Genomic DNA, 26,923 nt, shown 5'->3' on the forward strand with positions numbered 1-26,923 from the left:
AAAACATCATGCTGAGTGAATTAAGCCAGACCCAAAGAGAAAAATATCATTTGTTTTCCCTGATCGGTGACAACTGAGTGCCAAAGGGGAAACCTGTTAAGTGAAATGGACACTATAAGCAACAATGAACTGATCAGCTCCTGTCCTGACTTTAGATGTACAATGTAATACTTTATCCATTTTAGTATTTGTTGTTATTGTTGTTGTTCTAGTACTATTGGTTGAACTCAGTAATTAACACACAATTATTCTTAGGTGTTTAAATTTTAACTGAAAAGTGATCCCTGTTAAATCTAAGAGTGGAAAAAGAGAGGGAGGAGATGAACAATTTGGAACATGCTCAATCGGACTGGCCGCAAATGGTGGAGTTAGAAACGTGCCAGGGGATTCCAACACAATTCCATCAAGATGGCATGTACCAATGCCATCGCACTAGTCCAAGTGACCAATTTCAGCTCACAATTGATAGCTCTGATAGGTCTAAGACTCAAAGAGATCACACAAACAAGACAAGTATCTGCTAATACTAACTGATAGAATCAAAAAGGGAGAGAAAGATCCAACATGGGAAGTGGGATACACAGCAGACTCATAGGATGGCAGATGTCCTAAACAACACTCTGGCCTCAGAATCAGCCCTCAAGGCATTCAGATCTGGCTGAAGAGCCCATGAGAGTATAGCAGGCATGGAAAGCCAAGATATCATGGAAAAAAAAAAAAAAAAGACCTAAATGAATGATCTCTGTGAGTGAGATCCCAGTGGAAAGAACGGGGCCATCAAAGAAGGAGGTACCCTTCTCCGAAGGGAGGAGAGAACCTCCACTTTGACTATGACCCTATCGGAATAAGATCAAAGTCAGCGAACTCTAAAGGCTTCCATAGCCCTGGCAACTCATGACTAGAGCCTAGGGAGATTACTGACGCCATGAACAGGAGTTTCAAATTGTTAAATCAGCAACAGGAGTCACTGTGTACTTACACCCCATGTGGGATCTGTCCCTAATGTGTCGTCTAAAGCCAAGTGATGCTATGACTGGTACTGAAACGGTATTTTTATACTTTGCGTTTCTGTGTGGGTGCAGACTGATGAGGTCTTTGCTAATTATATACTGAAGTGATCTTCTGTATATAAAGAGAATTGGAAATGAAAAAAAAAAAACAACCTGGTGTTAAAATGGAAATGGCATAGAAAATTAATTAATTTGAAAAAAAAATTATGTAGGATCTCTGTCTTTAATGTGCTGTACATTGCTATTTAATGCTATAATTAGTAATCCAATGGTAGTTTTTTCACTTGATGTTGCTATATGGGCAAAAAGTTGAAATCTTTACCTAATATATACTAAACTGATCTTCTGTATACAAAGAGAATTGAAAATGAATCTTTACATGAATGGAAGGGGAAAGGGAGCGGGAAAGGGGAGGGTAGCGGGCGGGAGGGAAGTTATGGGAGGGGGGAAGCCATTGTAACCCATAAGCTATACTTTGGAAATTTATATTCATTAAATAAAAGTTTAATTAAAAAAAAAAAAAAAAAAAAAAAAAAAGAATAATTAGATATTCTATATAATAGTATTTCAACGTTTCATTATAGAAGTTTTCTTACATATTCCAAAGTAAAGAAACTAGCACAATGAATCTTCATTTAACCATCATTTGAATTCACCTATTATCAAGGTTTTGTCATATCTGCCAACACAAGACATGATATCATTTCACCTCTAAATTAACAAGTACTTTTAGAAGTTTTGAGCATTTTCTGAAATAATAATCATGCCATTATCAAACCAACAAAATTAACAATGATCTTTGACTATCTATAATACTGTTCTTTTTTTCTTTTTGCCAATACTGATGTTACAATATTTTTCAGAAAAGATTTATTTATTTATTTACTTATTTTAAAGGCAGAGCATCAGAGAAAGAGAGAGAGAGTGAAAGGTGCAAAGAGAAAGAGAGGGAGAGAGAATCTCCCAGTTGCAAGTTCACTCCCCAAATTGTTGCAACAGCCAGGTCTGGACCAGGCCAAAGCTAAGAGCCAGGAAGTCCATCAAGGTCTCCCATATGGGTGGCTCATGTACTTGGGCCATCTTCCGACACCTTCCCAGGTGCATCAGCAGGAAGCTGGATTGAAAGCAGTGTAGCCAGTACTCGGACCAGCATTCATTTGAAATGCTGGCATTGCACATGGTGGATTAACCCACTGTGCTATAATGCCATCTGAAAACCTTAATAAAATTTCCCTGACTTTCCTAAAAACTATTTTTGCAATTTGTTAGCTTGAGTCAAGATCCAAACAAGATCCTTATGAACATTTGGTGGCATAGAATAATTTGTTGTATATAATATTCATCATTTCTATCTGTGTGCTTCTTTGTGGCATCCTTCAACTTATTTCTCTAGCCACCATAATTCCTGCAAGTGGAATTGAGCACTGGAATTGTTATTAGATTCCTAACATTTTTGGGCCAGAATTTTCATAGATTTTTTTTCCTGTATGTTTCATAGGGAACATCTAGGTTTTCCATTTATGATTATAATTGTTATCAGTGAGTTCAGATAATGACAATCTGATCCTATATTTAAAAATTCTCCAGTGATTTTTTTTTAAGATTTATTAATTCAGTTGAAAAGCAGAGCTAGAGAGAGAGAGAGAGAGAAAGAGAGAGAGAGAGAGAGATCTTCTCTCTGCTGTTTCACTCCTCAAATGGCTGCAACAGCCAGAGCTGGTCTGATCTGAAGCCAGGAAACAGGAGCTTCTTCTGGGTCTCCTACATGGGTGCAGGAGCCCAAGTAGTTGGGCCATCTTCTTCTGCTTCCCTAGGTGCATTAGCAGGGAGCTGTATCAGAAGTGGAGCAGCTGGACTTGAATTGGTGCTCACATGTGATGCTGGGGCCACAGGTGGCTTTACTTGCTATGCCACGGCACTGACCCCTCTCCAATGATTTTTCATCTAATGGTACACTTTTGTTGCAAAAGGGCCAATTCTGCCTAATTCTATAGTTCTCCATACATTTATCAGCTGAACATTTAATATGAGGAAGAACTTCATCAAATAGATATTTGACTACTCAAAAACATGATCTGTAAGAAAAGATAGGATAAATGCATTATTCTTTCCATCCATCTCACTTATATATTGCAGTGTAACACAGCACCTGAACACTTAGTGGCTTAGCCCAACAAATATGTTTTGCTTTGTGGGCTAGAAATTTGGGCCAGGCTCAGCTGAGAAAGTTCTGCTGGTCTTGCCCAGGATCACTAACTAATGTGCCTATAGTCATCCCTGGTTCTTCAGTAGTCTGGTGGTCCTACAGGGACTGAATTGTCAAAGACAGCCCTCTAGGGGCTGCCATTGTGGCACAGCCACTGCTTGCAACACTGGCATCCCATATTGGAGTGCCAGTTTGAGTTCTGGTTGCTCCATTTTTGATCCAGGTCCCTGTTACCGTGCCAGCACATTAACTTTAAGTTGCCAAAGTGCTTGGGTACTTGAGCCCCTGCCTCTCATGTGGGAGTCCCAGAATGGAGTTTCAGGCTCCCGGCTTCAGCCTGGTTGTTCTGGCCATTTGGAGAGTGAGCTAGTAGATGGAAGATCTCTTTATTTCTCTTTCTCTCCCTGTATCTGTAACTCTGACTTTCAAGTAAATAAATCTTAAAAAAAAAAAAAAAAAAAGATGGCCTCCCTCATATGCCTGGTGGTTGGTATACTGTTAGCTGGGGCATTGGTTCTCCAACCGCATGGATTCTCAGGCAGGCTAACTCAAGCTTGTTCATGTTGTGGTCTGAGAGTCCAAACTGTAGCCCAAAGTGGAGAAGCTCCAATGCCCAAGCACTTCACAGCCTTGCCAGATGCAAGGAAAGGAGACAAAGAGAAATAAACTCTCATTTCTTGATTGGAAGAACAGCAACATCATGTTTCACAAGGACATGCAAATCAGGTTGGGACATTTTTCTTGTGGCTCTCTTTGCAAATAACGTGCCACACTGTCAAATGGCCATTTTTTTTTTTTTTTGAGACCTTCTTACACCAGTTTTATTTAAAACACATATGAGTCTTTCTGTAATGGCAAATAGTTCAAATAATGTGAAACATGAATTATTGACTAATATGAGGGGTTTAAATATGAAATAAAGTTTTTTTTAAAGAAAGAGGTTATATTCAAAACAAGGACCTGGAATCTATAAGCTGATTCCAAAGATGACATGAGTAGAAAATCTGTGGTGAAACCAGAACATCCCAGCACTGCTTGAGAGAAAGGCTGTCACACAACATTCAGTCGGCTGAAGGTGGATTGGGAGAGGTGGGTCTATACATAAATTCCAAGTTGGTTTTGCTTGTGCATAATCATCTAGCTCTTTCCAGTCCTGTGGCTTTTTTTCTTTTCCACATTCCCAAGAAGGCTATAGGAAGCTCAACTCTCAATGAGCTGCTTATAACAGCAGTCTCTTAGGAGCCAACACGACAGGTGGGTCAGATTGCCCTCTGAGAAACAAAACTGGACGCCTACAGCAAAAGAGCAAAATGGACAAGTCCTTTTCCTCCTCCTTCCGATTACATACAATAGGTCTCCTTTCCACACTAGTATCCCTGTCACATGTGGTTCCTTCACAAGTCTAAACCTTGAGGTGAGATGAAGGAGACTAACAGCAAGAAAAGAAAATTCAATCCAGAAATGAAAGAAACTGGAAGGTATCCAGTACACTCCGAGTGTCTCAGTGTCCGATTCTCAGGGTTATAAGCTGGTGCTCCTTTACTTCCAACAGTCTCCTATGAACTGTAGTTTCATTTTTTATTTGTTTGGAATTTTGTTGATTTGTTTTTACTTGTGTTGTTGGCACCATTGTGAACTCTTGGGATGTCACACATTCAAACATATTCAAAGCATTTCTGATAACATTCTTTTTGCTGCTCTCAAATGGTCACTCTTTGGAGTCTCCTTCATGTTGGAACCTGCGTCTTTTCCACATGATTTCTTTACTCTTGGATGACTTCTTTTCTTTCTAGGTACATGAAGGTATCCCTTGCTTATCTTAAATATTCTTTCTCTAAATCTAGAACTGCTCATTCCTTCATGAAAGCATGATTATAGACACAGGTTATACTCACTGGTATTGCCTTGTCACTAAAGAGTTTGGGAATACTTTTTTGAAACAAATATAATTATTAAGGAGCAAAAAATAATACAGTTATGTTATTTCAAATTTAGCATTTGGGAATGATAAAAGGGCTTTATTTATGTTGCAAAATGTTCTGCAGAAATGCTGTCATAATCCAGATGTACTTAAATGAGTATCTTTTTTTCCCAATCTAGGGATACTATTACCTCTCACCTGGTGGAAAGAGAATAATGCTCTGCTTGGCTTGTGGAGGATCCATGAGAACAGAGAAGGAATTGAAACAGGTGCTTCCAGGGTTTCCATTCCTCTGTGCTTCAGGCTCCAAAACCTCGCGAGGGCCTTTCAAGGTCACCAACGTGGCCATGGTGTGTAATTTGAGCTCTGCTAATGCACATGTGGCAACAGTTTAGAAACTTTGATGTATTCATTATCTGCCTTGCACTCAAGTTCATCTCCACTCATCCAATTCATCTTCCTCAAATGCACCTTTACCATTCTACCTGAATTGATTTCCTTTTTCCCACTGTAATTTAAAATACATTGTCTATTAATAGTTCAGTATATCCTTTGAAGTTAATTGGGCATGTCTGCGGCTTTAATCATCTACTGACGCCTTTTACTGTTCTCTGTGTTGCTTTCAGGTGAGAAAGTAACTGCAGATCTTTACTTTGTTGAGCAGCTTTCTTGCCCATATCCACAGGGTAAACTCCTTTCTACTAGTATGGAACAATCCAGGGAGAATTTGACATGTTGTTGTTAAGGACTGTTCAGGTTGGATGTCTGAATTTGCATATCCACCTCTAATGCTATTGAGAGTTCATGGAGGAATATGACTTTAATTTACAATGGCACCATTTTAGAAATGCTTTCTTTGAAGTTTAAAAGTGAAAAGAACTGAGTAAACTTACCCATTTGAATAACAAAGAAAGATTCCTGAAAGATAGGCAATGTACTATCCTGGTGTGCTCTTTAGGGTTTGTCTACCTGATTCCTAGACCCTCTTTCTCACCCCTGACCCTGATGTACATGGTGGGGCGTGGGGCTGGGGAGTGGGGCAGTAACATTGCAATAAACATCAAGTAATAACTAAAACTGTAAAGTAGAAAGGAACCAGTCCTCTGGGGGAGCCTGGAGGCACTCGGCTATGCTTGAGATAGTGAGCTAGAGTTCAGGAGTGCATGGGGGAGATGATTAGAAAAAAATCCCCAGTGTAACAACTTCTTAGAACTTTTTCTACAAGACAACACCCCTGGTAGGGGTGAAAAAGCAAAGGTTTTCCACCTTATTACCATATGGTTAATGAGTGTGGGTTTATTCACTTCCTCATTCTTCAGCATCTTCCACCATAGATGGCATCATCCTAAAGCTAAAAACTAAGAGAATATTGGTAGTGATCATGTCTCTTTACTTAAACTCCCCAGGCTCACTTTGGTCCTGGCATCCTTGTCACAAGGGAAAGCAAGCAAACAAACAAAAGATCAGAAACATAAGCCAGTTTCCCCAAACTCACCTGGTAACTCAGGGACAGGGCTGAAAAGGGAACTGAAGAATCCTGACCCAAATGTCCTTCCCATTGCAACATCCAGTATCTATAGTAAGGAAGTGAGCATTGCAAAATTTAGATCACACACACACACACACACACACTCATGAAATTAAGAGATTGAGGTATACCAAAATATAAAAACTAAAAGAAGAAAGTAAATGGACTTTTTTTAAAAAATCAGGTTGATTTATCATCCTCCGAGGCTGAGAAAACCCTAAGTTGTTATGAAGAACGTCTGCTATCTTTCCGGATGAAGGCTGGCATGCAAGCTGTATCTCACAGTGGTATGGCGGCTAAGCGCCAGAAGGCAGTGAAAATAATTGCATACAAAAATGGGGATGGATATCGGAATGGGAAGTTAATTGTGGCTGGAACGTTCCCCATGGTAAGTGACTATCACTTAAAGGCTGCTTGCATCCTCAGAGGTAATGATAATGACAATTCTTTCTACAAGAGAAAGCAGGGGGACTGAGTGACAAATGTCCCTGGCCAGATTCTCCAGTTTTTGTTTGTTTGTTTTTTGTTTTTGTTTTTTGTGGTTTTTTTTTTTTTTTTTTTGACAGGCAGAGTGGCTAGTGAGAGAGAGAGACAGAGAGAAAGGTCTTCCTTTTTGCCGTTGGTTCACCCTCCAATGGCTGCTGCGGCTGGCGCACTGGGCTAATCTGAAGCCAGGAGCCAGGTGCTTCTCCTGGTCTCCCATGCGGGTGCAGGGCCCGAGGACCTGGGCCATCCTCCACTGCCTTCCAGGGCCATAGCAGAGAGCTGGCCTGGAAGAAGGGCAACCGGGATAGAATCCGGCGCCCCAACCAGGACTAGAACCCAGTGTGCCGGCACCGCAAGGCGGAGGATTAGCCTGTTAAGCCACGGCGCCGGCCGATTCTCCAGTCTAAGCTGATAAAATCAAGATCTACATCTTGATATCCTTTTTCATTGTATTTCTTTGGATACAAAGATTCAGAAAAATGAGAAACCAGAAGATGGGTTTCAGATGGACTCCAGAGTAAAGACATAAAGCAAAGGGGTAAACCAGAGATTCCATATTTTCTTCATCTTTATGACAAAATGCCTTTTCTCCACCCTGCTTCCCATGCCGGTTTCAATACATGTCGTCTGAATAGTCTGCGAGATGCCACCTCATTTACTAGTAGTGCATCCGAGCACTTATTTGTTGATAGGGTGTTTCATTTTGCTTTCAAATTAGAGAAGCAGGGGTTGTCTTCGGTAAGACTATGTGGTCTTTATCTTGGAGACTGCTCCCATAGCCTAAGGGAGGGAGAAAGTGCCAGAAGTCCAAACTCAACCTTGTCCTTCCAATGCTTGATATTGCCTTGTCTATGGGTTAGGGCCAATACCTTTAACAACATAGTTTATTGTGATGTTAACTATGATACAGAATTACCCTGCAGATTTCCTTGCAAACACACGCACACATACACATATCTGTTCTCACACTTCCTTGGTTAAAAATAAAAGGATTGTTTAAAATTATTATATTGTTGTTCAATGGGCTAAGCAAAGTACAGAAGTTAGTGACTTTAAGATTCACCCAGGCACCCATAGCTGCTTTTATGGTCTTGGACAAAAATAATAACCTCTCAGCCTGTTTTCTCATCTGCAAAAGGAGATCATTGAATGTGGCAATTCTTGGCTCTGTGGTTAACAATCACTTATTTTAAAGTGGTTTATCAATATGAAGTCTTACAACAATTTTATGCCTTATAAAGCAACAATATTGAAAGCAGGTTTCTAGGTTAAACATTTCTTAGAAAACACTGTCATGCTAAAGTATGTCAACTACTGTCTTTTGAAGCTAGAAATTTTCTCAGCTACATTGAACTAATATAAGATTAGGAAGGAAATCTATTATAAAAATTGTCTATAATCAAAGATCAAAATCAGTAGTTATTCTGCTTTCTATTTTCTCAAATTAAAAAAATTTACCCAGATTCCTAAAATGGCATGCTTCTCATGATTATTTCTCCCTCAATCACTATTTCCCATCAGTTTCTTACAGTCTCTGTGTTCCAGCTTCTTACAGAGTGCACAGAAAAACTTGGGCTTGCCAGAGCAGCCACCAAAGTTTATACCAAGGATGGAACCACAGTCTGTACTTTGTGTGATTTGGTTTCATGGGCTCTAGATGAATCTTTCATTCAGAGAGACTCGAAGGAACAAAAGAAAATTGCAGCTCCTATTGGACCAGAAGAGACAACTCTTCAAAGTATGGGAAGTTGACTGCATTCTGCAAAAGTTAATTGGTTCTGTTTATATCTGGTCACAAAAAATGCCATGTGAAATTTTGTTTATTGCTTACTTATTTTCATCTATTTGAAAGGCAGGGATAGAGAGAGTGAGCGAATAAGGGTGAGAGAGTGAAAGAGAGAGTTGGATTAGTTGAACATTCCATCCACTGGTTCACACCTCAAATGGTCACAACAGCCAGGGCTGGCCCAGTCCTCAGTCCAAAGCCATGAGCCCACAACTCTATCCAGATCTCTCATATGAATGACAGGGGCCCAAGCACTTGATCCATCATCTGCTGCTTCCCAGGATGCGCCACCAGTAAGCTGGATTGGAAGCCGAGCAGCTGGGACACCCAACTAGCACTCAGATATGGAATGAGGGCATGCCAGGTGGTGGCTTAACCTGCTACCCCACAGCACTCGCTCTGATGTGACCCTTTTATTCAATCACTTCTTCCAGAATTTTGAAATCACAGGGAACTACTTTTGTAAGTGATTTCAAAAGTATCAATAGAGAGTTTTTACCTTTAGGAACAATAGGAAATAATTAGAAGCAATATAAATTTTTATTTCAGTACTGCAAAAATAAATTACATAGAATTAATAAGCTATGTTTGTAAATTTAGCTAATTTATGAGACAGGAGCAGATTTTACTCTCAAACTCAGCCAAAATGACCGGAGACCACTTAAGAAAGTGGGGCTTGGACATTGTCAATCTATTAGAAGAAATATCCTCTCCACACCTCTCCTGTCTTCTAACTCCCCTTCTCTATCCTGCCCATCTCCACCACTGCCACAAGCTCCAGTCAATGTCCTGTAGGGCAGCTTTTAGTACGGAAGGTTTTAATTTTAATTATCTCTTTACATCTTTGTGTGTCTCATTAGATTATGTACAACTTGAGGGCAGGGACTGTATCCCAAATAACTGCTAAGTAAAACAGAGTACTGCTAGTAGTGATTTAGTACAGTTTTCTCAGTGTGAATTTTTCTACTGTTGTTGTCTTGAGAAGAATGAGTTTGAGATTAGGAACTTGGATTTTGGAGCCAAAAAACCCAGAGTTCCAAACCAAGCTCTGTCACTTGTTACCTGAATGACCTTAGGCAAGCTGCTTAACTATGCAGTACCTCAGTTTGCTCATTTGCAAAATGAGGACATGAATAGTAATTTACTTCAAGGAAGTTTTATGAGGATTATGTGAATATAATGCATAAATATTCATATACACATTTGTATATTGAACATATATTTGATTCTCATCAATATGAATATATTCATAAGAATACACACATATAAATATATGCTCTCATATATAAGTTCTTCATAAGAAAAAATGTAAATCTAAGATATACATATAAAATGTATCTATCTGTTACTTAGAACAGAGCCTGGTTGATGTTTACTGAACATTCACTAAATCTTGTTATTACTGTGTATAGGCTATTATTTGTTGCTACCTGAGGAGTTTTAAAGAATAAAGCATAGATTTCTGTCTTGATTCTATAACATTATAATTTCAAAGTCTTATTTTAAACCTGGTTGGAAGCAGTGCTATTTATACAGGACTGCTGAAAGGACACAGCCACCCCTTCTGCTCCAGATTCCAAAGGCCACCCTTGAATCGGGCAGGGCTGTTAGTGAGTTACCCTTTTACCGAGTTATGGTTTGGGATTGTGCCATCAATTTGCACTGAGGAACTTTAAAGAAATAGCTGCTGGTGAGAGTTCAGCAGAGTTTTCAATGCAGGCAGTGGGTGAGAGCCAGGCTCTGGAGGCAGATGATGTGGATCCCAGTCCTGATCCTGCCACCACACAGCGGAGGGAGGAAAGCTCAACTGCCTCATCTGTACAAGGTGGACGAAAAGAATGGCAACAGGACCCAGCTCAGAGAACTGTTTTCAGAATAACACCAGACAGTGTTATGTCAATGTCGTAGTTAAACGCCTGGCAAGTAGTACAGCCTATGCTGCATACCAGGATACTGATAGCTGTTTCATGAATGATCTCTTTATGAGCACTTAATTGCATTTCTCCAGCTCTCAGTACCAGGAAAAGTATATCTTCTGCAGAATTTGTCTGTTTATTTGGGCCATTTGAATCCAGAAATTTTGTTTTGTTTTCCCTTCTTCTCTGGCCTCTAGGAAGCTTTGAGCCCAAACTATGCTTTAACAGCTGCAAATTAAAAGAGAGTGGTGTTTACTTCTATTTCACAATGAAAACAGTAGCCAACATTTATTGGATGCTTGCAACAGTGACTAGGTTAAATGCTATTTCTTCTAAGCACTTGCTACTTTAATCTGACAGCAGAATGAGATAGATATTATCATTCACTTAAAATCTGAGGACACTGAGGCACCTCACCCTCACGCTAGACCATTCCTATACTCCTCTTCTGTTTTACTTGGTTTTCTTATCCTTTATTTTTCCCCTTTCTAATAAGCATACTTTAGCAGGTCACCTCAAATTTCTGTAAGAACTAGGTGATGTGTCAGAGAAGAATTAAAATGTATATTTACAGTCATATTACATTAACTTCTTTGGTTGCATATGATGTTTTTGACCATATTTATGTATCGACCTCATGAAATAATTAATGAAGTAATTAATGAAGAATGAAATATTTTGAATAAATGAATTCTGATTGTAAATGTATTAATTATTCATTGAACAATTGTAAGTGTGCCATTTCTTTCCCAGAAAACCCAAGAGTGAGATTGAAAAATAAATTATTTCCAAAGTCTTTGACATCCAACAGTTTGGATGATGTTGACACGTCTTTGCTCATCCAGATCCTCAGAAATCCTATTGCCATTTGGGTATCTTGTGGTGAGCCATTTCAACCTCCAAATGGTAAGCTTTTTGTTTTTGCTTTCAAGCAAGTATATGAATGTGAGAAACAAAGTTTAGTCCATCATAAGAAAATGAATTAAATGTGTGTAATGTCAACATAATAGCATCACATTTATGCAAAGAACAGGAGATCCATCAATTATTGTGTGCATGAGAATAGCTATTGCACATTTGCCTGTTTCTTCTTACTAAAATGGAGTATTCTGCATGGAAAAAAAAGTCTAATTTAGTTGATAAAGAGATCCTTGGTCTATGAGACTGAGAATAATGGTATACATTAGAAAATAACAAATGAGTTTAATTCACACTGAAGACGACCTGTCTGCACATTTTCATTTTTAAGAATTGCACCCTTTAGGCAGTAGGTGGATGTTTAAAAAATGAATGGTTCCAAGCCAGGCTTTCATCACCTCCAAATAGTTTGTGGAAGTGGAAAATGAAATATGGCCACTGCATATGGTAAATCTATATAATAAAACAGCACTGCTCTTCTCTCCCACACCCCGCCTTCATCCCACAAAGCAATGCCTTAAGCTCTGTCATCTTTCAAATTAGGTTTCTTTTAATGACCCTTACCTTTTAATTACTTGTTTCTAATTGAATCTCTTTCTTAGAGCAGAAACTTCTTTGTAAATTGCTGTGCATGATAAATTACTGTTGATAAAAGAATGCTAGATAAAATATCATGTATTTTTTCTTATTCTAGCTTTGCAGAAAGCAGAAACATTCGAGAAACAGATTTGGCTTAAAAAGGACAAAATTTTGGCTGATCTGGATTCCATGAAACACAAAATGAGACAGTTAAAAGGTCAGTATGAACTTAACCAAATATTACATGTTTAATTCTAAAGCTGACCTCAATTTATGATAGGTATTTTTTTTTACCATTGGACACCAAGTATTTAAGCAATGAATACTATGGAAATATTGTATTACAAAAGTTATTTGAAGAAAGTCTAAGACCTAATAATATACATTTTTAGTACCAAAGTTATATTTGTAAATTTCATATTAAAAGGAATACCTCTTAATTATGTATATATATTAAAAAAATTAGGAGGATGTCTGGGCCAGATAATCACACCATTGCTTTTGAAATAATACCTGAACTAACATTTATAGGCTTTGGAACTAGTCTCTAAATTAACTTGCTGTGGTATTTCTGTTTGTTTAATAGCCTGAGTGAGGAATCACTAAAATATTCAGTGTTGAATTTCAATCAATATCTCAAAAGGATTACCTCTCCTTTTTATTTACATCTTAAAAATTATTAGAGAGCTAGAGGGACAGAGACAGAAACACAGAGACAGACAACACTCCCCTCCACTAGTTCATTCCCCAAATTCCCATAACGACCAGGACTGAACAAGGGTCAGTGCTGGAAGCCGGAAGTTCATCCAGGTGTCCTACATGGGTGAGAGGAGGCCAAGTTCCTGGAGTCTGCATTGGGTCTCCCAGGGTCTGCATTGACAGGAAGTTGGAATCAGGAGCTGGAGCTGGAGCTGGGAGTCAAACCCAGGCACACAGATACGGGCTGTGGCCTTCTTAACCACAGGCTAAATGCCTGTTCCTCTGTTTTTATGCAACTATATGCTATTCATGGTCAAAGATCAGTTGGCATTCTTTATCCTCATCTTCCATTGTTTTTGTGACAAAATCTTAGGTTCCTGACCTTATCCTATTTCCAGCATTTGAAATACAAGTGATTCTTTGGGGAGCAACAATGCACTATGGACTTTAGTCTGGAAAGAAATAATTTTCAATCTCTGAAACTGACATAACAGAATTTCTTTTCCTAAGTGTGTGCACTGTGTTGTGTCAAAACCATATTACTCGGGAATGGCACTGTGGTGTAGTGGGTAAAACTGCCGCCTACAGTGCTGGCATCCCATATGGGTGCAGGTTCAAACCTCAGCTGCTCCACTTCTTGCTTTTTTTTTTTTTTTAAAGATAACTGGGTTGCATCTTTTTTCTTTTTTTATTTGACAGATAGACATTGAGGGAAAGAGACAGAGAGAAAGGTCTTCCTTCCGTTGTTTCACTCCCAAAATGGATGCTACGGCCGGAGCTAGGCTGATCCGAAACCAGGAGCCAGGTGCCTCTTCCTGGTCTCCCATGCAGGTACAGGTGCCCAAGCACTTGGGCCATCCTCCACTGCCCTCCCAGGCCACAGCAGAGAGCTGGACTGGAAGAAGAGCAACCGGGACTAGAACCCGGCGCCCATATGGGATGCTGGCACCGCAGGCAGAGGATTAACCAAGTGAGCCACGGCGCTGGCCCCAGCTGCTCCACTTCTGACCCAGCTCTCTGCTATGGCCTGGGGAAGCAGTAGAAGACAGCCCAAGTCCTTGGGCCCCTGGACCCACGTGGGAGACTGAAAAAAAGCTCCTGGCTTCAGATTGGCGCAGCTCCAGCTGTTGCGGCCATCTGGGGAGTGAACCAGCAGATGGAAGACCTCTCTCTCTATCTCTGCCTCTGCTTTGCTGTAACTCTGCCTTTCAAATAAATCAATCAATCAATAATTAAAAAAAAACGTATTACTCTTGCTTTAATAAACAGCAACCAGTCCTACATGCTTTGGACAGAACTCTGGTTTGAAATGGCTATTGTTCAGTCTTGACCAAAAGAGTGATTAGATGTAAGTGAAAAGCATCTATTACTACTACAAAGCACTTGCACTCCTGCTATTAGACATTTTCACTTGAATGTCTTAGAGACGTGTCCACAATGACAGCTCTTATATCACCCCCATATCAAGAGTCTCCTCTGTTTCCCCTAGTAGTGGGTTCTACCACCAACAACCCAGGTGCTGTCACATAAACCTGGGAGTCATTGCTGGCATAGCTCTCCACCTCTCCCTTTGCTCAAGCAAATAATCATTGACTCTGGTTACACTGAATTGGCAAGTTGTACTCAGATGAATTCTAACCATCTTAAGCTCCAGCGTTACACAAGTTCAAACCACCATCATCTATTCCTCTGATTACTGCAACAGTTTTCCAATTTGTCCCCTTGTTCCCAGCCTTGATGGTAGTTTCTGTCCTCTGAAGGATGGTGACATTCTGGAGGTGAAGTGGTCATGTACAAGGGCAAGGTGTTATGTACTCCAGGCATAAAACATTTAAGGTTCCCTATTATCCCTGGGACGAAGATGAAACATGTTAATATGGCTGTTGATGATCTGTTTCTCTGGAAGTTCTTCTCTCCTTAAGTTCCTCTCTCCTTGCCCGCCAAAACCTGTCAATCTGGCTTTTCTTTAAGTTGTCCAGACACACCATGAAATTTCTTAACCCTGAGCTTTTGACTCAATTCCCCCCCGCCCCCAAGTTTTCTCTCTCCTATCCTCTTGGATTGCTCCTGATCATTCTGTATTTTTCAGCCTATTTGTTCACTTCTTCCTGGAAGCCTTCCTCAATATTCTGAACCTGAAATTACCAAACTTCCCTTCAGAGAGCCCTCATCACATTATTATAATTGCCTATCCATATGACTAAGTCTCCTGTTAGATTATAAATTCTTTGTCTTTATTTTTCCTCTGAGCCATTGTAGAATGATTGAATTAAACAGTGAATGGAATTTTAACCATTCACTCCAGTGAATTTCCTAAACTGTATTTTTGTGTCACCTTAAATCCATAGAAAGCAGCATACCAAAAATAGCACCTGGCGTAGCTGCTTTACTGCATTCCTTACTGAATTAACATCATGTCTTCTGTTTCTTTTACAACTGAGTATTAAAAAGGCATTTCCAGTTAGCTGGCATCATTTACAATATCATTGTTGAAACCAGTATGTGTTTGGTCAGTTAATGTCCATTATGCAAGGATCTATAAATATAGCTTCTTTCATGATTTAGTGCTAGGATAAATCTTGTCTCTATTGGCAATCTGGCATGGTTTCTGCTGTTAAATACAAATATTAGCACATGCTTATAAAACCTCTTTACCAGCTGTTGAGATTGTAAGGATAAATAAGAACAACTCCTAGCTCAGCTAACTGTAGTCCTTGCTAGATTGTGAGCTTCTTGAGGGTTGAGTGAAGAAAGAAGTACAGAAGGCATAAATGTTACCAAATAGATTATTTCTGGCTATAATAGCCATTTGTAAATGCAGTAGGTATTTATTTAGCAAATGCTATATATAAAACACTGCTAAGCTGATTTTACATTTCATTTTAAAATATGATCATTGCTAATATTGTGTCATTAATAATTAATGTATAGGGCTTTTATGATTCAGTAAAAATACTTGCTCCTTGGTTTATGTATCATAAATACTCAATAAATATTGGTATAGAGTCCAGAGGGCCAGCAACGTGGCTCAATAGGCTAATCCTCCACCTGTGGTGCTGGCACACCAGGTTCTAGTCCCAGTTGGGGTGCCAGATTCTGTCCCGGTTGTCCCTCTTCCAGTCCAGCTCTCTGCTCTAGGCCGGGAGTGCAGTGGAGGATGGCCCAAGTGCTTGGGCCCTGTACCGGCATGGGAGATCAGGAGAAGCACCTGGCTCTTGGCTCCGATCAGCGCAGTGCGCCGGCCGCAGCGGCCATTGGAGGGTGAACCAACGGATAAAGGAAGACTTTTCTCTCTGCCTCTCTCTCTCTCCCTGTCCACTCTGCCTGTCAAAAAAAGAGTCCAGAGAAGGCAGCACATATATCTACTTGGGGCCTTAAAACTGATAAATAAACTCAGAAGTGGCAGATCAAGCCAAAGTATCTCTTTTGTGACATACCAAGACAACATTGGAGCATTCATTTAGTGTGAAAGTTAAACAGATATGTCAACTGAAACCCAACATAGGGTGGACTTACCCTTCCAGATACAGATGTTGCTGAGCTAGGGCAGGGCTCCCAGTATGGGAGGGTAAGGGGAAAAGTTGTCCAGGTGTGACTGATAGCATGAAAGAAAAGTAAGTACTCAGTTCTCTAGCTTCTAATAGAAAACGGTGTGCAAATGGACTAATAATTCTCGCCTTTTTTTTCAATTTCCCATCAGAGAAGTCATCTGCCATTGATAGTGAGGCCTCATCCCCTTGAAATGAAACATCAGAAGTAGGGAAGAGGCATGCCCCATTTATAGTTAGCTATCATTATCTCCTGATCTCACGTGAAATAAAGTAGGATATATGAAAAATATAAGAAAATTTTAAAAATTATTCAATACCTTTTACTTAGTTTCAATTTATATTATTCTTACCTATAATAATACTTTAGTTTGAAAGTCCTTTTCAAAGATAAAACATTTTGTGATGATCTGACATCTCTTCATGAAAATTATGGTTAAATGCATTCAAATTTCATAGTACCATTAGAAGAAAGTTGACAAAAACAAATAATGCATTTTTTTTACTGTTTTCTATGTTCAATCAATTTTTTCAACAGTGTAAGTTATAAACTATTGCTGAAATATCTTTAGCTGAACAAAATTTTGGAGCTCAGAATGCATTATAACTAAAATGTTTGTTGAAATATTACCCATAAATTTATGTGTCATATACTAATGTTATCTATAACCTGTGAATAGAGTTGAGTTAAAAGTGCATTTAGTGCAACTTTGTGTTAGATGCCTGTGGTCTTCTCCAAAGCGTGTTACCTAATGGCATTGTCACCATAACTCATTCACTGATTGATTCAATTATGTTTTCTCCACATCCATAAACTGCACATGAATGTTTATTATGTACATAAGAATTTTGGTTTCTCTGAAAAGTCATTCCTACCACTTATTTTGTTGTTGTATCTATTTCTTAAAACTTGAGTTATAAGAGCTAAGAGCTTTATTCTCTGGAACTACTGAATTATTTTGAGTTTTGACCATGGCTATGGTCTGAAAAATCTGCACTGTAAGAGTATCTTGGCAACAACACTGAAAACAAGACTTCGTTTTCGTAGTTCTAGTATTTTATCAACCTAAGTGTTACTTTCTCAAAGAAGTCTTCTTTGACACCTTAGGCTAGGTCAGCAACTCCTGCTGCAGGTTCTTCTAGACCCAGTATTTCCCTGGCACAGCACCACTGCAATCAACAATCAGTGTACCATTCCCTTGATACATCATACTTGAGGCAAGGATTTGCTTTCAAACATATTTGCCTCTGTGCCATTCAGCGCAAACCAGACCTAGAACTGGTGCCCAATATAGATTTGTGGAAGGATTATACAAAAACAGCATTTTTTTAAACTTAAGCTCTGAGATCAGTATGAGACTCAATGCTAGTATGTATTCAACACAGAAAAAGAAAATAATTTCATACATGTGACCTTAAATCTCTTTTATAATGATTCTAAGTGGTCTAGTTGAAAGAATACATACATCTGAATCACTGCACTTATTAAATTATGCCTGTGATTCTTCAGAATACAGTATTTCAATAAATATTTTCTCTTACCGCAGCTTCTCAACAGCATAAAGGGCACAGAAGAGGTGTCAGAAACTAATCGTGCTTGCAGGGTATTATTAGTCAGAAAAAAAGAGCTTCTGTCTCTTGGGTTAATATTATTTTAGAAATACTTAATCCCCAGGCTGCTAAGCTAATTGTGGGGGAAAGGCTTATTATTAGTGAAAAGAACAAAACATATGTTCCAAGACTGGAAGAGATGATAGGGACTATATAAGGTCATGAATTCTATTTGACTAAATTACTACTGAACCGTATCATGGATGTGAGGCCAGGGCCAGGGTGGAAGTCAGCATGTTATCTTTCTTTTTCCATCTGTAGAATGAGGAGGAGTTTTCTAGCTATTTAAAGCCTGAAACTCTCATCTGAAGAGTTATTGTTGGATGTTATTACCTTAGGCATCTTTGCTTTTATGATATATTTAGTATTTGGGCCTATGCTCTTGGGTGGAATAATTTATGCATAGAAAGCCAAACCAATTTATTTGAAATCTGAAGGCCCTATCATCAGAAACAACATTTCCAGAGACTTCTTTCCCCAGGGCGCCGTGTAGCAGCACGTCAGCCAGCCACCATGATTCCCACCCAAAGCCCTGCGCAGCCAGTGGTGGTGGAAGGAGGATGGACTGAGCCGGCTCCAGAGGAAATTGAACTCATGGAACTTATAAGGCATACAGAGGTACAGTCCTGTGGATGGCAGACTGTAAGGACTCTGCTTCTTTTTTAAGGGTTTAAAAGTACAATATTGAATTTTTAAATTATGCTACTAATATATTCTCAGCATCTGGTCAGTTATGACCACATAAGCATATGCCAAGCATTGAGTTGGCATTTAGAGAGTAGCTATCTGAAAGACAGTCAGCTCATTTGAAAGTCTGTTTTGTTTGAATGGAGACCAGAAATTATGACCTTAGCCAAGAAGAGAAAAGGGCCCAGTGGATATGTGTAAAGGTAGTTATAATAAGTGTAGTCAAGTTGAGCCTTATGGCTTCATTGCTCATCACTCCTAAGGGTATGTCTCAAAGTGTAGAAAGAGCAAGGAGCAAAATACTAATTGCAGTGGAGACATTCAGAAGTGAGGAATTCAAAAAAGTGGCTTCAGCCCAATTGGTTAATCAGTCAGGATCGCCAGACATAAAAAAGTTGAAAAAAGAAAGGTCAGTTTTTGAGAGAGGACAGTAGACACCAAGGAAAACTTTTAGCTTTGTGAGGTTTTTCATCCAAATGATATGTTCCTATTTCATAGTGTTTCTCAAATTTGTAAATGTGTTCAGTCTACATCTTAGACATTTGCCCAAATGAAGGTTATTAGAAAAAAGAAATTGACATCCCTAGAAATATTACTTCTTGCCAAGCTAAGAAGAATAAATCACTGACCAGGGGATGAATGCAAAGCATTGATGCAGGGCTTGCTTGAAGTAGGATGAAAAGCTGCCCAGCAGGAACCTGGCAAAGTATAAGGGTGGCTACTGTATTTTAAAAGACAGCAAGCAAGGACTCAAACAACACCCATGTACACTCCCTGAAGCATTCCGTGGTTAAAGGAAATGATGTTGTGATTCTAATCAAAAACCTATTTATTAGATGTGGAGAAATGGCTCAGCAGGAGAAGCACCATGCAGAATTCCAGAAACATTCTTTCTTCATTGCTCCAAATTATAGATGAACATCCAGTGCTTTGCCAAAATGAGTGTCTTATTGTTATTATTACTCTAATGATTGGTATTGCCTTAGTGTTTCACGGAAGCGAGGCAAGTCAGGACAGGAGACACTAATGCACTCAGTGGTTACTTCCTAAAATGTTTTTATATAATAATTACAAGAGATTTCTGACTTTCGTAACATTCTTTATACACACTCCACAGATAGTTCTCTAAACGTGGCGTTGTCTGGGATTTTTCTTGACAGGCACACCTTTCTGAAGTCCAGGAACAGCAGTCCAAGAGAAGCTTCCCAGTTGTGACTAAACGTCTGGCGGTAAAGCGGAGCAGTCTGTACAAGCAACCCAACACAAAACGGGTCTGGACCTACCTAAACGGAGGCAGACCTGAAGACGGCACCTACGCCTGGGGGAAAACCATCTCAGAGGTACATCTGGTGTGCAAGGACTGTCTCACAAGTCGGGGTTCAGATCTCCACTCGGACATTTCTGTATCGTTAGGTCAGGAAGATTACTTCTCTGAGCTTCCTTTTCTCATGTGTGAAATGGGAATGTTACTTTCCTCCTAGGGTTGATCTGATGTTTAAAAGGGCTGGTGGTGTGAAGCCCAGTGCTGTGTCGTATGTATGAATTTGAGCATGACATTCGGCCAGCAGAGAACAAAGCCAGTCAAACCTACCACAGCCAAATAGTGAAATCCAAGCTTTAAGATAATTCTCATCCTTTATTTTAAATCCAGTTCACAAAAGAGTAATTTTTCCCCTCATCATGAGCTATTCACTAGATATGTTCTATGTAAGAAAAGCAGCATTACTCATGAGAGAAAAATGTAGCAAATTCTTATTACCCAGAGTCCTAGAACTGGCAGAATTTCCACTTTCCAATGTTAAAACAGGAAAAGAAGAGCAGCAGTTCTTATATTGCTTGCAATTTCAAGAGTATAATACTAAAATTTCACCTCTTATCAATCTTTTTAAAAAATGTATTTATTTATTTGAAAGACAGAGAGAGAGAGAGAGAGAGAGAGAGAGAGAGAGAGAGAGAGAGAGATTTTCCACCTGCGGGTTCACTCCCTAAATGGCTGCAGCAGCTAGGTCTGCTAAGAGCCAGGAGCTCTTATGTAAGTGTCATGTAAGCTTATGTAAGCTCACATGTAAGTGTCAGGGGCCCAAGTACTTGGTCCATGTCCCACTGCTTTTGCAGGCCATTAGCCTGGAGCTGGATCAGAAGTGGAGCAGCTAGGACTGGAACCATTTCTCATATGGGATGCCGATGTCACAGACTGGCTTTACCCTCTACTGCACAACACTGGCCCCTTGTGTTAATCTTTAAGTGCAAATTTTAGGTACTTAATAAGTGAATTTTGATAATCTTTAAAAAGTTATTTATTTATTATGCATATATTGATACATATGAAAAGCAGGGAGACCGAGTCAGAGGTAAACAGACAGGCATGCAGAGATCTTCCATCCACTGGTTCTCTCCTCAAATGCCCACAGTAGTCAAGACTGGGCCAGGGCCAAGTCGGGAACCAGGAACTCCAGCTGTATCTCTCACATGGGTGGCAGGGAACCAAATACTTGAGCCATCACCTGCTGCCGGCCAGAGTGTACATTAGCAAGAAGCTGGAACTGGAAGCCTAGCCAGGACTTGAACCCAGGTACTCCTACATGGGGTACATCTTAACTTCTGCACCAAATACACACCTGAGATTTTGATAGTCTTTTTTGAAAGTCATATCTATTGTAGTAGTACCTTAAATAGTAGTTTTTTACTTTGTAAAATTTTTTAAAGATTTATTTATTTATCTGAAAGTTGGAGTTAAGCAGAGAAAGAGGAGAGGCAGAGAGAGAGAGAGAGAGAGAGAGAGAGAGAGAGAGAGAGAGGTCTTTCATCCACTGGCTTACTCCCCAATTGGCTGCAATGGCCGGAGCTGCACCAATCTGAAGCCAGGAACCAGGAGCTTCTTCTGAGTCTCCCACACGGATACAGGGGCCCAAGGACTTGGGCCATCTTCTACTGCTCTCCTAGGCCATAGTAGAGAGCCAGATTAGGAGTGGAGCAGCCGGGTCTCAAACTGGCACCCATTTGGGATGCCAGCACTGCAGGCAGCAGCTTTACCTGCTACACCACAGCACTGGCCCCAAAATGTTTTGTGACAAGAGAAAATCACACAGAGGTAGCATGTTGATGGGGATAGTAGAAAGTGAAGATGGTGGAATAGACTAGCCTCATTCATAGAGCTGGTAAGGATACTGAGAGGTGGCAGGGCATCTCCTGAATTCTGCACCTGGAGATTGATCCAGTTTCAAGGTCCCTTCTTTGGCAGGGACTTTGAGTAAGAACTGTGAAAACAGCATCTCATAAGTTGACAATCAATTTGCTACACTGGGGAAAATAAGAGTTAAAAATGTGGAAACTGTATCCTCAAAACTAGGAACACAATAAAGGACCTTCATACATGGGGAAAAAAACAAACTTATTTGTGTGTTTGTTTTTAAAGAGAGTGAAAGCTTTTTCAGAAGAGAGCATCCTAGGAAAGCTTTGCTTTTTTCTTTAAAAATCAGAATTCATATTGTGATGCCAAGTCTTAAAATGCATTTAACTGCTGCAACTAGAACCAATAAATTAGTGAGAGAACTGTAATGATTGATAAGTAGGGAACAGTAGAGAAGGGAGAATGGGCATAAGATAGCCAATCAGACCAAGGGTGGCAGAAGCTTATAATAGCATTTCCAAAGATTACATATATCTGTGTCTAGTTTGAGAGGTATTTTTGATTTAAGTGACTTCCAGTGTCGCATATAAAAAGCATTCTATGGAGCCAGTGCCGTGGCACACTGGGTTAATCCTCTGCCTGTGGCACCCGTATCCCATATGGGCACTGGTTCTAGTCCTGGTTGCTCCTCTTCCAGTCCAGATCTCTGCTATGGCCTAGGTTAGCAGTAGAAGATGGCCCAAGTGCTTGGAACCCTGCACCCACATGGGAAACCAAGAAGAAGCACCTTTCTCCTGGCTTTGGATCAGCACAGCTCCAGCTGTTGAGGCCATTTGGGAAGTGAACCAATGGAAGGAACACCTTTCTCTCTATCTGTCTCTCTTGCTGTCTGTAACTGTACCTGTCAAATAAATAAATAAAATCATTTTTAAAAAAAGGCATTCTAGGCCGGCGCCACGGCTCACTAGGCTAATCCTCCGCCTTGCGGCGCCGGCACACCGGGTTCTAGTCCTGGTCGGGGCACCGATCCTGTCCCGGTTGCTCCTCTTCCAGGCCAGCTCTCTGCTGTGGCCCGGGAGTGCAGTGGAGGATGGCCCAAGTCCTTGGGCCCTGCACCCCATGGGAGACCAGGAGAAGCACCTGGCTCCTGCCATCGGATCAGCGCGGTGCGCCGGCCGCAGCGCGCTACCACGGCGGCCATTGGAGGGTGAACCAACGGCAAAAGGAAGACCTTTCTCTCTGTCTCTCTCTCACTGTCCACTCTGTCTGTCCAAAAAAAAAAAAAAAAGGCATTCTATGACTGTTCCATATCATTCAATTTTTATACATTTTATATATGAAGAACACTGTTCTGAATACTGTGAAAAAATTTTCTAAGTTACATATGTGAAAAGATTTTAGTAACTTAATAGTGCTGTGTAATTGACAGGTTAATATCAACAGTGACGGTAGCAGTAGATGAAATAAAGTAACATATGGTCTGTGCTCTCATTAGATTAACATTTCAAGTTGGCAACATTTTTAAAAACGTATCCTTGTTTCACTTGGATGTATAAAGAGATGGGCATCTTCATGCTGATGGAAGTATAATCCTTTGTAAGATCGTTTGTCGGTACATGTTGTAAACAATGCACTTTTACAACTTAGTCCTCAGGGCATTTTGATGAATTTAGGAATGTTTGTTAAGAATAGTTGTCACAGGACTATTTATAAAAACAGAGACAGATTTAAAATAATTTTAAAAACTCATGAGTTGGGACTTGGTTAAATGAATTATAACACATATGCTAGAATTTTACACTTTTATGACTGGCATTCGGTGCATTGGTTAAGATGCTACTTGGGATGTTTGCATCGCATATTGGAGTGCCTGGCTTTGAGTCACAGATCTTCCACTTCCAATCAAACTTCCTGCTAATGCACACCCCTGGGAGTCAGCAGATGATGGCTCAAATACTCTGGTCCCTGCCACCCACGTGAGAGACCTAGCTTTGGCCTGGCCCAGTCCTCACTGTGAAGTCATTCAGAGAGGTAACAGACACATGGAAGATTTCTCCATCTCTCTGTATCTATGCCTTTAAAATAAAGTGAACAAAAATATAAACCAACTTTTAGAAAAAAATAATGATAATAAAGACATTCAAAATCTACTCAGTGAAAGAAGCATAATATAAGACATGTGGCGTTAGAGTCTATGCACGTACAAGCACATACATTGGCGAAAACACTGGAAGAATATTATTGTTAAGTATTTTTGAGTGGTCATCTTATAAGGGACCTCTATTTTTCTTTCTTGTATGTTTTTCTATTTGTTCCATATTTGCTATTCTTCTTAAGAAAGACTTACCTGATAAGAAAGCTGATGTTCCTCTTAGAGAAAGACTAACATAATGTGCTGAAGTTCAAATCAATGGTACAGGCAGGAAGTTCAATAGGAGTTTAGAAGATGAGAGCACTCTGTCCCCCAGAGGTGAGTGGCAAGGCATTTCAGAGGAATCAATCAGGACCTCCTTTGGAGCTTGAGAAATGTGTAAGATTCAACATCTCAGGCAGAAAAAGTATTAACAAGGATGAGGGATGCCACACACAAAGGTGGTAAAATTCATAAAGCACGTTAAATAGATGATCCTTGGTCTGAGAAGTAGGGAGAGATCTATGAATGGGGAGATGATTTAAAAGTATGTGGTAGACCCCACATATTGCATGTATTATTTTACTCAAGCAGCCGCAAAATACGACAGACCGCGCAACCTAAGCAACAGGAATTTATTTTATCACAGTTTTGGAGGTGCAATGTCCAAGATCAAGGTGCCAGCATTGATTTCCAGTGGGGGCACCCTTTCTGGCCTGCTGATGACTGTCTTTTCACTGTCCTCACATCATCTTTCCGTGGAGAGAGAAGGGCTGTAGTGTCTCTTCCTCGCCTCATAAGGAAACCAGGCCTACTGGATTAGGGCCCTGTGCCTATCGCCTCACTTAAGCTTAACCATCAGCTTAAATGCCTTATCTTCAACCATTGTCACAATAGGGTTAGGGCTTCAGTAAGAATTTGAAGGGGGCCCCCAGCATCATGGCATGACTGGTTAAGTCATGGCCTGCATCTGCCATAGGCCTCCCACATGGGTGCCGGTTTGAGTCCCAGCTGTTCCACATCAGATCCAGCTCCCCACTGATGTACCTGGGAAATTATTGGAAGATGGCCCAAGTCCTTGGGTCCCTGCACCCACGAGGGAGACTGGGATGGAGCTCCTGGCTACTGGCTCTTGGTTTTGGCCTGTCCCAGCCCCAGCTGTGTGGTCACTTAGGGAGTGAATCAGCATTTGGAAGATCTCTGTCTTTCCCTTTCTCTCTCTGTAACTCTGCCTTTCAAATAAATAAAATAAATCTTAAAGATAAAAAAAGAATTTGAAGAGACACAAATCAGTCCATAACACTATCTCAGACTAGACTACTGGAACCATTAGTTGCTTCTGAATAAAGAAATGGAATGGTGGAAGCAATGATTTGGGAAGACTAATGTAGGTCTTGTATTTAGAAATATACTGTAGAATTTCCAGGAATTTTTCTGCGTATTCTTTCTTTCTTTGTTGTATTTTTTAAAGTTATTTTTGATCTCTTCCTTTTCCAAGCTGAGTATTTTTGTCTACAGGGGCCTGTGTGAGATTCTCTGTGATCAGTTCGAAATGTATCCCTTCAGGCTCTCAGACTGTCAAGAATTCCTCACAAGACAGGACCATGTAGAACAAACAGGCTGCAGGCAGGACAGGGTATAGATTTCACTTGGGCAGTCTGCCTACAGACACTAGCTCCGAAGGAGTCAGAGTTTCAGTGGTTGGTACATTTACTGGAAGAATGACAAACACCACATTTCAAAATGCTTCACTCTATCTCCTATAATGAAACCCCCAGATGGTATTCAAACGCCAGCCAGTGCAGGCTTTTCTCAAGTGCTTTTGCTGCTGTGGCTATTCTGGGTGATTTAACCACGTTTTCTCCCACCCACCCTTTGAACATTGCCAGAGCAGCTCTCATCTCCAACTGGTGTCAGCTCATCAGTCATCCATGCGCAGGCAGCTCTTTGCCCAGGGTTAGTGGCTCTTTCTTCGAGACCAATATCTTTCTCTGATTTATGATTACCCACACCCCTCCTTACATAGATAAAAGCATTTGTTTTGTCCCATCCTTGCAATGTCTCTGATTCTACAGAATCTCAGAATCAGTATGTTATTGCTCAGTCTAGAAGCGGTTCTGAATACATGAGTGAAATTGGAAGAATGAGAAGCAGCCCATTTCAATTTGGATAGGCAAAGACCTCTGACAGGGGGTGCACAACTTTCCATGATGCCAAGACATGAGAACTAAACTCTCAAAGTAAGCTGTGGATGAGGAATTGTTCATAGAACATTGTTCCTTTATCAGGAACTTGTAACAAAAATTCAGTTTTAACACCTACTCTAAATAAGATTCTTGAGTAAATTTAGAATACATTTGAAAACTGAGAATTAAAAATGTCTTTGAGGTCATAAATTGATTATATATTTTAGAACTTAATTGTATGGAAAATGCCTTATTTTCACATATATTTTCAAAAGGTTTTGTAAACTCATTGACTTTGTCTCATGTAAATAGGTTGTTGTAAAAACCAAGTAAAATACCCATAGGTTAAATTTCCATTTTGCCCTTAGTATACATATCCAGATTAAATTGCATTTATTTTTCTGGTTATAAATAGAAAGCATGATCCCTTTAGAATAGTAATATTTTCATGGTAAAGTAAGGAAAAATAAAAGAATTACCTTTTAGTAGGATCTTTTCAAACTATGCAAATTTCTTCCAGATACTTACCCATAATTCTAAGGCAGCTCCCCATTGCTCTCATCCCAGAAAGAAACTCAACT

The 26,923-nt window shown here is 40.0% G+C and overlaps 1 protein-coding gene across 1 annotated transcript in view; it reads left to right on the plus strand.

Annotated features, from left to right (window-relative positions):
- DCDC1 (doublecortin domain containing 1) overlaps window positions 1–26,923 on the plus strand; it is a 513,960-nt gene that overhangs the window by 480,147 nt on the left and 6,890 nt on the right. The window contains exons 29-35 of the mRNA XM_062198052.1: window positions 5,317–5,487; window positions 6,850–7,053; window positions 8,697–8,889; window positions 11,607–11,759; window positions 12,466–12,567; window positions 18,690–18,826; window positions 20,056–20,235. Coding sequence (XP_062054036.1) covers window positions 5,317–5,487; window positions 6,850–7,053; window positions 8,697–8,889; window positions 11,607–11,759; window positions 12,466–12,567; window positions 18,690–18,826; window positions 20,056–20,235 — 1,140 coding nt within the window. The remainder of the gene's footprint in view (window positions 1–5,316; window positions 5,488–6,849; window positions 7,054–8,696; window positions 8,890–11,606; window positions 11,760–12,465; window positions 12,568–18,689; window positions 18,827–20,055; window positions 20,236–26,923) is intronic.

The sequence above is a fragment of the Lepus europaeus genome, chromosome 7 (assembly GCF_033115175.1).
Source record: "Lepus europaeus isolate LE1 chromosome 7, mLepTim1.pri, whole genome shotgun sequence".
In the NCBI taxonomy this organism is placed as follows: domain Eukaryota; kingdom Metazoa; phylum Chordata; class Mammalia; order Lagomorpha; family Leporidae; genus Lepus; species Lepus europaeus.